Source organism: Podarcis liolepis, assembly GCF_965112155.1.
Source record: "Podarcis liolepis genome assembly, chromosome: 7".
In the NCBI taxonomy this organism is placed as follows: Eukaryota; Metazoa; Chordata; class Lepidosauria; order Squamata; family Lacertidae; genus Podarcis; species Podarcis liolepis.
Window position 1 is genome coordinate 69,297,172 of NC_139561.1, and position 13,445 is coordinate 69,310,616.

At 44.3% G+C, this 13,445-nt stretch overlaps 1 protein-coding gene and 1 long non-coding RNA gene across 4 annotated transcripts in view; both read right to left on the reverse strand.

Moving 5' to 3' along the window:
• Nucleotides 1-1,927: 1,927 nt before the first annotated feature.
• RAB42 (RAB42, member RAS oncogene family) lies at nt 1,928-7,887 on the reverse strand. Its single transcript, XM_083512498.1, has 2 exons — nt 6,820-7,887; nt 1,928-3,435 (listed from the first exon to the last, which is right to left on the reverse strand). The coding sequence occupies exons 1-2, from the start codon at nt 7,083-7,085 to the stop codon at nt 3,015-3,017; spliced, it is 687 nt and encodes a 228-aa protein (XP_083368624.1). The 5' UTR covers nt 7,086-7,887; the 3' UTR covers nt 1,928-3,014.
• Nucleotides 7,888-9,629: 1,742 nt separating this feature from the next.
• The window catches only part of LOC310710917, a 73,896-nt gene continuing 70,080 nt past the window's right edge, over nt 9,630-13,445 (reverse strand). For 2 of the 3 annotated variants that reach the window (XR_014528297.1, XR_014528299.1), the window contains 4 exons: nt 12,304-12,370; nt 11,870-11,955; nt 10,698-10,786; nt 9,630-9,755 (listed from right to left, as the gene is read on the reverse strand). This is a non-coding gene — a long non-coding RNA (uncharacterized lncRNA). The remainder of the gene's footprint in view (nt 9,756-10,697; nt 10,787-11,869; nt 11,956-12,303; nt 12,371-13,445) is intronic. The other variant, XR_014528298.1, reaches the window with a different exon arrangement.

Consider the following 13,445-nt stretch of genomic DNA (forward strand, 5'->3'; position numbering starts at 1 on the left):
TCCAGTCGTGACCGACTCTGGGGTTGCGGCGCTCATCTCGCTTTATTGGCCGAGGGAGCCAGCGTACAGCTTCCGGGTCATGTGGCCAGCATGACTAAACCACTTCTGGCGAACCAGAGCAGTGCACGGAAATGCCGTTTACCTTCCCGCTGGAGCGGTACCTATTTATCTACTTGCACTTTGACGTGCTTTTGAACTGCTAGGTTGGCAGGAGCAGGGACTGAGCAACGGGAGCTCACCCCGTCGCAGGGATTCAAACCGCTGACCTTCTGATTGGCAAGTCCTAGGCTCTGTGGTTTAACCCACAGCGCCACCCGCGTCCCTAAAATGGTATGCTCTCCATTTTATCCTCACAACAACCCTGTGAGGTAGGAGAGACAGTGACAGGCCCAAATCCACTCAGTGGGCTTCATGGCTCAGCAGCGATTTGAACTCTAGTCTCCCAGCTCCTAGGTCAGCACTCTAACCCCTACTCCACACTGCCTCTCTCTTTAGACACCTTTTCCCTCAGAAACAAGCAGGGGCAGTGAACTGTTGGGGCAGAGACCACAGTCGAATACCGGGTATGTTCCAAATCTCTCTCTCTTTTGAAGCCACTGGAAGAGAAGGAGCAGAATGTTTCTGTTTCAGGAGTCACCTCTTTGTCTCCTGTCTCCTGTCTCCAAAGCCCCGAGGGGGGCAGAGCAGAGTTTTTCAAATGGCAGCAGTAGAAGAACCTGTTTGATAAATAAATAAGAATTGCCTCATGAATTCACGAGGATTCAGAAAGGGTTTTCCCATCAAGGATGACTTTGCTATATTTATATTCAGAGGTGTTTTCAAGGGCAACAGCAAGAAGCCGCTAAGAAGCTTGCCGTTTAAATAAATAAGAATTGCCTCATGACAAATTTGACCCAATTCCATGCCCTTGCTGCTCTTCTTATCTTTGAACTGGAACTTCCTCCTGCAGCTTCTAAAGAACTAACTGCACAACCGATCATTGCTGCAAGATGGACAGACAGAACCCTCTCTGGGTAGAAGCTGAGGGAACAGATGCTTCAAATTTGGCACTCCTGCTGATGGGGAAATCAACTTAAGAGCAAGAAGGAAAAACTCTGCAATGACTCGTACAAGCTTTGAACAGATCTTACTTTGTATGCAATGTCTAAGGAGTGGCTGGGGAAACCCAGTCAGATGGGTGGGGTATAAGTATATTAATGTTATTGTTATCATCATCATCCTCTGCCACCTGCTGTTCACAGAAATCTAAACACTCATTGTCCTGAGTGGGGTGAGGACACAAGTTAGGGGATGAATATGCTTGTTTGAATTGCCTCATGAATCTATGAGGTGTGGAAGGATTCCCCCAGCAGATGGCACTATAGCCGCCTTGGTTCCTGGTGATGTGATTCATAAAATAAATAAATAAATAAAACTAAAATATGAGTTTATCCTATATGTCTCATGAGGTTGGCGGTTCGAATCCCCGCGACGAGGTGAGCTCCCGATGTTTGGTCCCAGCTCCTGCCAACCTAGCAGTTCGAAAGCACATCAAAGTGCAAGTAGATAAATAGGTACCACTCCACTGGGAAAGTAACCGGCGTTTCCGTGCGCTGCTCTGGTTTGCCAGCAGCGGCTTAGTGATGCTGGCCACATGACCTGGAAGCTGTACGCCGGCCCCATCAGCCAATAAAGCGAGATGAGCGCCACAACCCCAGAGTCGTCCGCAACTGGACCTAACGGTCAGGGGTCCATTACCTTTACCTTTTAAGTCTCATGAGACTTCAACTATTAATATGTCACTCTTTTTACCATGGTTTTCAGATCTTTTGCCTAAATAATCCCTTGAATATGCACCTCGGTAGGGTGCGTATGTCTCATTATGAGCCTAAGCCTAACAGGAACATTAATTTCAATAAATTTCTACTTTGAGCAGGGCCAGTATCGGATACAACCCTATGAGTTGTATTACAGTATTTTAAGAATTAAATGATAGCTTTAGTCTACATTAAACTTAGTATAGAAAAGTGGCATATAGAGAAACTAAACATAAACCAGCAGTATGACTTTATTTTTTTGTTTTGAAATCAGCACCCTTGTTTCACATTAAAATGGGCCTCTAACGTTCCCAGCACCCCCAAGTCATCTACTCAAGATGAAAATATCTTTCTTTCTTTCTTTCTTTCTTTCTTTCTTTCTTTCTTTCTTTCTTTCTTTCTTTCTTTCTTTTTTGTGTTCTCAAATATAGTGGAATGTTGACTCTATCTAAATGACTGAACTCTGAATATCCTTGCACCCATTATCATTTTCCCACCTCAACTATTAACAGATATTCCCCTTACAATTTCCCAGCTCTTTACACAGCAAATTATGCGTAACTTTTCTGCAGTACAACTGAAGAATACGCTCTCATAATCTGAACATTTCAAAGCAATTCAGATGCATTTTAGAAGACCACTTGCATTGAAAGGTCAGTGTAGCAAGCTTTTCAGCTGCAAACAACTGTTTTCCAGATTCTCTCCTATCTGCTCTGGTGCTATCCAAACCATCTTTGACTCCCACATCTGTTTGGGTATCTCTGGTTTCCATACAGCAGAGGTGAGCGGCCAGTGGCCACAGGGCCAAATGCAGCCTCATTTCCAGTAGGTGGCAAGAGGGGAAAATGAAGGTGGGGAGGGGGTTCATCACTTGGGCTCTGGCCTTAGAATCACAGAATTGTAGAGTTGGAAAGGGACCCTGAGGATCATCTAGTCTAACCCCCTGCAATGCAGGAATATGCAGCTGTCCCATACGGGGATCAAACTTGCAACCTTGGCATTATCAGCTCACTGATGACTCCAGCCCTGCCCATCATCAGTATGCGTCCCGCAACAGTCTTGAATGCTGATGAGTGAATGTCACTTTGAGGGTCCAGTCATTGAGGTCCTCTGCAGCTTTCATCTCAGAATCTTGGCTATGAAAGAGTTCCACTCATTTCTCCTCTTTAGAGCCCGCCCACTGCCCCCTTCCAACCACATCTCACTCCTTGACTTTGGTTAGCAATTGCATTTTTCTTGCGGGGCCTTTTTCCTTCTCTGAAGACCGCTAGTTCTCTTCTTATGGATCACCTTCACACCATCCCACCCTTCCTGCAGGTCAATCTCCTTGTTTCTCAGAGCGTCATAGATAGCATTGGTGATGGTCGCAAAAGCCAAATCTATATTGAGGTTGTCCTTGGCAGACGTCTCAATAAATTGTGTGCCCAAAGAAATGGCCAGTCCCTCTGCTTCTTCGACTGTGACTCTGTTCATTGACTGAAGGTCACTTTTGTGGCCAACCAAGAGGAAGACGACCTTCTCCATAACACTGGTCACTTCATGGTACCAATCAAAGATGCTCTCAAAGGACCTCCGGTTGGTCATATCGAAGACCAAGAGTACACCCACTGCGTTCCGGTAGAAGGATCTGGTGATGCACCTAAGAACAGAAGCAGCAAATTAAAATAATTAATTTAACCTTCTTCTAATATATCATGGAGAGTTTCTATAAGTCACTTGTCTAGGTACCAAATGCCAACTCTTCATAACCATGTCCAGGACTTTGTTCTGGAGCAATGATAGTGACAAAGTATCTTCTGAGATGTAAGCACAGAACTCCCATTTGCCTTTACAGATATTGCTAAACTACATTAGTAAAACATATCCACAAAGTCTTCAGAAATTTATTGATGCTGAGCAATGTCAATTTTATAGTACAATGTAGTCTTAGTGCGGGAGGAAGAATTCTGCCTTGAGCAACTTGGAGAAAAGGCCTGATATAAATGTATTGAGTAAAATAAATAACATATACTCACATAATTTTCCTATGATATCTAAACCACCTTTGGGACATTGCTAAATTCTTAGCCACAGCATTTTCCTTGCGGCAAGGAGTTCCATGGTTCAGCTTTCCTCAAGCTAAGCACAGACATGTGATATGAAACAACTCAACCTCTCTATTTTAGGCAGAATTTGATTAGAGAGGCTTGAAGTGGAGAAGGTTTTTTCTTTTATATTTTTTTCTTCCTACTGCCACATGCTTCTCAAAATATTTTTACCCACCTCTTATCATTTCATTTCCCTTTCTCCTTCCACACTCAGCTCAAAAAGGAAAAAAAACCTGCCACTTTCTTCCATCCCTTCTGTCTGGCCCTTTTGCATTCACTTCTTCATACTGTAACAATTTCCTCTCTTATTCCTTCCTTTCTTTTTCCCAATTTGTTTATTGATAAATATTGACATTTTATTTCAGTTTCTAATTTCCTTAAACATCTTCTTTCCTTCCTTACCTTCCTGCCATGCCTTTATCTCCCTGCCCAGCTCATGGCTAGGGGCAGGGTAAGCAAGTGAGGAGACTCCTATACGATTTACAACCACATAAACAAGCAGAGATTCTACATACAAATCTTATCTCTGAAGAGGAGCTGATAGGAGAGTGCCATTGTTTGCAGCAAAATTAGCAAGAAAAAGGGAGTTGGTAAGGTTGTGTCAATAACTGAGCGGATCAGTAAGCAAGGTCAGACATTCCAAAGAGATATGATGGCCTCTGGGATTACTTGAGATCAATGCCCTCAGGCTTCTATTCACTGAATGGGATCAATTTCTCAACTCTGCAAAACAACAGACAACCTTGAAATATCCCCCACCCCACGCAAAAGCACAACACTCAGCTATGCACTACCCTCCCTTCAGCTGTTTTTTTCACCGATTCTGTGAAAAACACAGGCAACTTTTGTGCAGAGTGCCAACAGAAATCTAACCAAGATTGCTAGAGGGAGTTCATTATTCAGCCCAGAATGATTCATCAATACTCATGATTCTCAAAGATATGCACAAACATCTAGTTTCTGACCAAACCCAGAGACAGCTTAAAGCGAGCTGGTGAGATCAGTGTGGCATAGTGGTTAGTGCAGAGCTTTCCAAACTGTGTGTCATGACATGTTAGTGTGTCGGCTGCAGTGTGTTGGTGTGTTGTGCAAACACTCCCTGCGCTCCTCCCAGGGCTGGAAAGGGGTACCTTTAGTTTGCTAGTAAAAACTGTGTCCCAAAATGATGCATGTCTAAAAAGTGTGTCACCAACATGAAACATTTGGAAGGCTCTGGGTTAGTGTGTTGGTCTAGGACCCAGGAGAGCAGGGTTCAAATCCCCACTTGCAGTGGCGTAGCGTGGGTTGTCAGCACCCGGGGCAAGGCAAATAATTTGCGCCCCCTAACCCGTGGATTTGCGCCCCCTAACCCTAACCCCCAGATGTTGCGCCCAGTGTGGCCAGCCCCCCCTGCACCCCCCACGCTACGCCACTGCCCACTTGAGCAGGAAGCTCACTGCATGACCAGGGGCCGGTCATTGCCTCTCATCCTAGCCTACCTGTAGGGATTGCTGTAGGCATTAACTGAGGAGGGGGTGAACCACATACACCACTGTGAGCTCCTTGGAGAAATTGTCTCAGATTGCTCTGTAAAACCCTGTGTCACCTGAATCGATGATCACGGGATGACAACTCACTAACCATCAGCAAAGCACTGTACACATTCTAAGTAATTATATCAAGATTCCTTTGAGGAGCTGTGCCTTTGCTGCTGGAACTTTTTTCAGTACCACATGAGCTCAATTATCCACTACTTTCTTGCTTAGGAACACCAGGCTTACTTGGGGGTGGGGAAAAGTTTGGTTCTCCAGATGTTGCTGGCCAGCAACTCCCATCAACCCTTGCTACTGTTTGGGGCTGATGAGAATTGGAGCCCAACATCTAGCAGTTCACAGGTTTCCCTCCCCTGGTATTGATGAATAAATGAAGCCTGAGCTGAAACTTCTGCCCAGGCCCCCTGCCTTCTCCCCCTGGTATGCAATTCCCCAGTTAATCCCTTCCTTGTTCCTGTAGTGTAGGGTGTTTCCTGATGCCAACCAGTTCCTAAGATCTACAGACAGATTGGAACTAATATGTTCCCTAGCTCGTTCCGGGGTTGTCATTCTTTTTCTCCTGGCCTAATGCGCCTTACAGGGTTAGTGTGAAGATAGGGCTGCAATATTTTGAAGAGCAAAAAAAAAAAAGAGGACACATTTGCCAACTTCTACCTTTAACTATGGATCGCTATGATGACTCTCATTTTACATACGGTACCTATGAAAAAGAGAGTGTGTCCTGGAACAAAAGAGAACATATGGCAACTCTATAGGAGGAAAGGCGGGACAGGAATGTGCTAAATGCTTATTCCCCCTCCCTATTCCATTTCTATTTAATTTCTTAAAATCTCAACTTAATTGCCAAGGATAACACTATTTTTTTTTTAATAAAAAAATTAGAAATCCAGTAGGGGCAATAATAAGTGGGGATGAAATATGTGGGGAATGAAGACAGGTGGTATCTGTGGTATAGCTAGGACATTTTAGACTCTGGACATAGTGGCCTTGAAAGCTCCTCCTACCCATCCTTTACAGACAGGGTGATACACTTAGGTTACTTCAAAATGTAGTAAGCCAACCCGGTGCTATCCCCTGACCCACCACGCTCATGGGACCCTGAATACCTGCCTCCAAGTCCTTCCTTCATGGCACCACTGGCTGGCATTCCAGCAAAATCGCCAACCTGGCTGAAATTAAATGCAGGGAGCAAGGAATGATATGGACACGAAAGGTCTATACACCAGAATGGATTGTTGCTAACTGAGCAGTAACGCGGCACAGGCTAATGTGATTGGCTTCCAGACCTTATTTCCAAAGCAGTAGGGAAAGGGATTTGGAAAAGGGAAAGGTTTTGGACCGGTAAGAAGCATGTGCATCTTCCCCCACTCATCCTTTGGTCCTACATGGACTTCCCGGCCTCACCTGAACCTCTCTTGGCCAGCCGTGTCCCAAAGTTGTAGCTTCACCTTGATGCCTGGAGGCAGCTCCATCATCTTGCTGTAGAACTCCACGCCCACCGTGGGGCACGGGGATGGAACGAAGCACCCCTCCGTGTAGCATCTGAGCAGAGACGTTTTGCCCACCATGGAGTCGCCCAGCAGAAGGATGCGGAATTGGTAGTGCCAGTTGCCATTTAGGTTACGGGCCGGAGGCGTTTGCGCTAATTCCATCTCAGGAGCTGCTTCCATGGTGGAAGGAGGCTCAGAGGAGCAGCAGAACAGAAGCCTTCATCCAGGGCAGTGCTCAGGAGAGACTGGGACCTCCAAGGATCTTGTCCTGACAATCCCAACTGCAGCAGAACTCCAGTTTGATTAGGAGGACTCCAGCCTGATAGGATTAGCCATCTCCCACCCACTGCCTTCAGAACAAAGAGAAGCCAACATCTGCCTGCTTTGAGAACAAGACCCTCTTTCCACACCTCTTTCTGCCCCACCCACAACATTCCCTTAGATACCATTGCCTCTCTCCCACAAAAACAACCAAGCTTCTGTATCAAATCTCTGTCAAATGCAAGGAGCAAAATGTATGTATGTGTATATATGTTGGGGGCAGGCGACGGAATAGCCTATCAAAGCAATTTCCCTGCTTCTCAAGAGAAAAAGGAACTCCAGTCATAAGAATATCAGCCCTCTGCAATATAAACTGCTGAATCAGATCCCTGTTTTAAGAATGGCAGAACAAAACTGCATTTATCTGTGAAGGTTGTTTTTAGCTCTGCAGTTGTTTTTTTTAGTATGTATTTTGTGCACTTTTATTATTGCATTTGTTGCATTACAATTTTAAATTGTTGTTAGCCACCCTGAGTGGTGGTGCACGGGCATTAACAAGGCAGGACAAAGATATATTATAAAGGTCTGGGAATGAATTCTGGTAGGGTAGATCTTAGTTATCCCCCTCCCCACGGCCACCAGTCCTTATTGAATCACCTTCTCTGCACTGGGAATTGAATTTTCCTTTCTCACTATTATGCAATGCTTATCAATTAATACTGTTTGGTTCCTAAGGGGCAAGTTCTTTAAGCAGGAGCCAGATATTAACTGTTTCCAAGCTCATGTTATCATTTTGAGAGTCAGACTGTACATTTCAGATCAACAGCAACAGTAATTCACTTATACAGAGCTGCAATTTATAAAACCAACTAGCCTTCTGCATTTCCACTACAGAAGGGTATGACTGCAGGGGCCTCTGGTTGATTTCATCTGCTGAGAGCAATTTTCACTTACATATATCCCCCCTGCCTTTCTATCCAGATTTGTCAGTAAGCTTAAGCAAACATTAATGCATAATAAAACTATTGTGATTGTTGGGGTTGCAATTGTGTTCAGGAAACAGTAATGTTGCAAATGGAAGAATCTTACCAGCAGAATTTTCCAGCGAGAGGAAGCCCTGCCTCTCAAAATCTATTTCAATAGTGGCCTCTGTGAGAAAAGGATGTTGGTCTAGGTGGGCTGTTGGCCTGATACAGGAAGCCTCCTTATATTTGCTTATTTTTATCCTAGCCTTCCTGACAGGTATGGAGAACCATTAGGTCTCCAAAGGTTGTAGAACTCTTTAACTCCCATCAGGCCCGAGAAACATGGCAAGGAATGATGGGAGCTGTAGTTCAGCAGCATCTGGAGGGCCAAAGGTGAATGAAATGTGGGATTCCTCCACCCCCACCATAGCTGCCTTTCATTTTTTAGTTCCCTGGCTTCTGTATTTCTCCATGGAAAAGGCAAAACCCAACCCAAACAGATCCCTGTAGCCTATCTACACCCCCAATCATAGTCTTGCAACACTTTTCTCCAGGACCTTCATGCCACTGATAGGTGACCCAACAGTCAAGATATTTGTCACACAATTCCCACCCCATGTTGACTTTAAACTTTTTTGAGTATTTATTATAGGGTGCATCAACCCTATCAGAGTGGACAAATTTACCATTCTAGTGCCTCACAGCCCTTGAATTTCTTTTGATTTGTTTTTTGAAAAGTCAGTTATGCATGCAAAGAAACTCGTCGCTATCAACGCATTTGTTAACTCCAAGGCATGTGCAGACTCAGCAATGCAGATTAAGAACCTCCTCGTTCCCCAACCCCACATGTTGAGACGCTTCAGGGTCAGAAGGCGTAGAGAAAAACGCTCTCGTTTTACTCTGCCCATTAACTGGGTTTTTTTTAAAATCTTATTTGAGAAATAGGGTATCATCTGTTCCAAAGCGTAGTTTTGTGTGCCATTGCTGGGTAGGATTGAGCTACCTTTGGAGAATGTAAGGCATCTCCACTGTAAGGACGCTGTTCGTCCCACAGGTGATATACTCGTAAGGGTGCTTAGTGTTGTCAAGGGACCTCTATTCCCCACAGAGCTGCAGTTCCCAGAGTGATTTCAAAGTCAGTCCTTTCCCAGGGATCTCCAAGGATTGCAAGCTCTGCAAGGGGAGTTTAACAAAGCACAGCTCCTGGGATTCTTAGGGGAAGCTATGACTGTATCAAGTGATGACCACACTGCAGATGAGGACCTTTTTAAAACCAAGGTACAAGGCCCATGACACAAATCTCACACACCATGAGAAAGCTTTCCCAGTCCTGGCGCTGCTGAAAACAGTTGAGAAACTTTTGCTTGTGTTTTTGATTAACCACAGCTTCCCATGTCACACAAACCCAGCCAAAAGTATGATAAACCTTAACTATGGTTGTTGGGAATAAGCCAGCTTAAACTTTGCAAAAGAGGTGGCAAAAAAACCAAACAAACACTTTTCTTATTGTATGAAACACAATTCCTTTAATTCCACAATCACAGAAAAACAAGCACTTCAATTACGGAGAATCTCAAGGAACTTCTCTGCTTACGACACTACTTCTTCAGCGCTCTTCAAAGACCTAAAAGAAGCGAAAGTTTATTAATTTGTGGAGAATTTTTTAAAAAGTTTGCTGTTATTTACACCTCTATAAAGATGAGAATCCACATCACAGAACACTTAGGAAGTTCTAAGTGGAAACAAGCACATAATCAGTTCTACAGTACAAACTAGGCAATAATAATTAAAATATTATTGCTTGCAAATCCAGTTTGCATATGGGTTCACAGTGGCTACTGGATAGCTGGGAGGATGGCATCCCATCTCTGCTACTGTTGCCGTATTACAAGGAAAGCTTCCGTTAATTTAAAAACTAAAAAACTGCCAATTCTTTCACTCCACAATAAAAAGCCAACCAAGAACTAAACTTAACAGGTACGAAGGAATTGGGAGCGCCACTCCCAATACGCAACTTGCAACAGCTAGGAAGTAAACAGACCAATGGACTTTGCCCTTTGGAAAAGAACCCCACCAATGTTATCTGCTTGGTCTCAGCCCCATATCCGCAGGATTCATCCAGCCGTCACCATTAGAAAAATGAGTCATCACAGACCAGGCAGAGGAGGTGCTGCTGCGCTCCACACTTGTGACTAACCACGTGCTTCCCAAGCTGCTACAAGGTGGCTGTTGACCACACATTGCTTAAAACCATGGGTAGGCAACCTAAGGTCCGGGGGCCGGATCTGGCCCAATCGCTTTCTAAATCTGGCCAGTGAATCAGCTGTGTTTTTACACGAGTAGATTGTGTCCTTTTATTTAAAATGCATCTCTGGGGCATAGGAATTTGTTCTTTTTCTTCTTCTTCTTCTTCTAAATATGGTCCGGCCCACCAAAAGGTTTGAGGGACAGTGGACCGGCCCCCTGCTGAAAGTTTGCTGACCCCTGCCTAAAACAGATCCATCAACGAACTGTTGTTAACACAAGACCAAGTTCCTTTTCCACTGTTGTGTTAATAGGCACTTACATTGCTGGAGGCATCTTTGAATCTGCCTGTTCCACATGGGAATGCTCTTCCGGAGGAGAATGGAAGCTCAGCATACTGGATCTCCAGTCCTATAATAAAAATGGCAATAGTAGTAGTAGTAGTAGTAGTAACAACACTCCCATCACTCCTGCCATATATCTGGAAAACTTGCAATGCAATCCTGAATCATGATGTGTGATCAGAACCAAGTCCCATTAGGTACTCTTGAGTGGGACTACAATTCCCATCAGCCCCAGCCAGCACAGCCAATGATGATGGGAATTGACCTGGAGTCCTAGGATGACATACATGATTTATCAAAGGCATGCACCCCCCCCCCTTGCAATCCTTTTATCGACTTTATGCTACAGGCATGGCTGCATCAAAAGAAGCAAATCAAAACAGGACATGATTTCTTCCTCTGCTCACTTGTCTAATAAACCAGGGATGTCCAACAGGTAGATTGCAATCTACTGGTAGATTGCTGGGGTGGCCCAGGTAGCTCACAGGATGACAGAAAGCGATCACAATAAAGCAGCTGCTCTACTCCCCCCCTCAAAAAAAGCTCAAAAACTCTGTTCTCCACCCCAAAAAAGTTCAATGACTCTGCCCCCCTCCCAGCTCAACTCCTCTGGGCAGTTGCCACCTTGGGTAGATCACTACCAGTTTTTTTATACTAGGAGTAGATTGCAGTCCCTTGGGAGTTGGACATGCCTGGTCTAAACAAAGCTCTCAAGTTCAAAATATGAAGCAGATGTCCAGGCCGATCACTAGCCCTCAGACTAGCCTACTCCACAGGGGTGCTCTGAGGATAAAGTGATGATCACATGCACCACCCACTGAAGTAGGAAGATAGGAAATATATTAAAAACAACTAACTGGCAGCTGCTGGGTATCATTCTGGGGGACCAGCACAGTTGAGAGATTCTGAGGACTCCAAAACAAATTGTTTTAAGCCAGCCCAGTTCAGTGCAGGATTTGTCCCAGCAAAGATACTAGGGCCAATTTAAATTTTAATTTCCCTCCTTTTTGACCATAAGATCGGTTTTCAGATCTGATGGGAAAGGGATAGGGAGGCTACAGGCAGCTGCAATAATTCTCCTCAGGCCTTCTTGACATTTTATAAATATATAAAAATCAACGAACGATCAGGAGCAAAAAGTATACAATACCTTGAAGGATTGGCTGCTAACCTGGCTGAGTCACACCACAACAAGGACATCCCTTTTAGGAACTGAATGGTTCCAGATGATCTCTGCTGAATAATGAGACACCCAATATTTGAATAAAGAACATATAAAAGGTTATTTTATTTTTTTAAAAAACAAGATACATGTTCACGCCACCCAGAAAGCAGCTGTGTAGGAGAGTCGAGTGACATCTGCAGCTAACAAAGCCTGAGAAGCCAAAGTCTCTTCCATATTGTTCTTGCATGTTGTTGGAGATCCTGTGGCTATTTACTAAGCCATAGCTCTTGGTTTAACATGCAGCCCACTTACTCAGAAGAACAAAGTTGAATGGTTAAGGATACTACAGAATCACAACACAATCTTCAAACCCCTGGCAAGAAAGACTGGACCAGCAAGCGCTTTATTTTATTTATTACCTGGGTGCTTCAAAGTTCACAGACTTCCATGAGAAGACACTTCCAATGCCGTTCCATCTTCTCATTCCTTTAAAAGGGATATGGAGAGCAGAGATGAGATGGGAGAAGCATTCCCAATGCTTTTGTTTATATAAACATACTCTTCTTTATACAGCCACTTTGCCAAACCAGTGCCCTCCAGTTATGGCTATGGTGTCTGGGGCTGACGAATGTTGCAAACCAGAACATCTAAAAGCCACAATGGCTGGCTTACTGTAAGCTTGTACTTTGCAGAGCAGCATGCACATTGACAGTGCTATGGAAATCATCAGTACAGCGGTACCTCAGGTTAAGTACTTAATTCGTTCCGGAGGTCCGTACTTAACCTGAAACTGTTCTTAACCTGAAGCACCACTTTAGCTAATGGGGCCTCCTGCTGCCGCCGCGCCGCTGGAGCACAATTTCTGTTCTCACCCTGAAGCAAAGTTCTTAACCTGAAGTACTATTTCTGGGTTAGTGGAGTCTGTAACCTGAAGCGTATGCAACCTGAGGTACCACTGTATTACAGTAATAATTCTGGGAGGGTCAATGTCATTCTTAATTTTCATTTTTAAAAGGCCGAAAGAAATTAGTGTCCCACTGCAGCAGAAAATATTTGCATGTTTCTTCATTGAGTTAGATATACACTTGTGTGCTTTAGCTTTGTTCACGCACCAATCTGTTTAGTTTGAAATTAAGGCATGGGCAATTTAAGTAAAAAACACCCATTATGTTCTTTCTAGGTCTGCAACTGTTATCTCAATTATCAGTTTGCAGAGATCAGTGGCACAGCCTATGCTGGTCAACACAGATAATACTAAGCCAGACAGACCAGGGGTCTGACTCCATATAAAGCAGCTTCTTATGTTCCTAGTCCATCTGGAGGGCACCAGCTTGGGGAAGGCTGCTCTAACCACATCATCACCTTGGCTCTTCGCTGCAGAATGTTTGTCACATGTCACATTAACTAAAAAGCAATCCCTCTTCTTGGATTCATAGCTAACAAATTTCACAGTGTACCCCCCCCTTGAGCACCATGACAAATATGTATTTTCCTGAAAGTGTTGCTGGGCAGTTATAAGGGAAGAAACTGAACAGCGACCGTCAAGGAAAAAATGTTACTT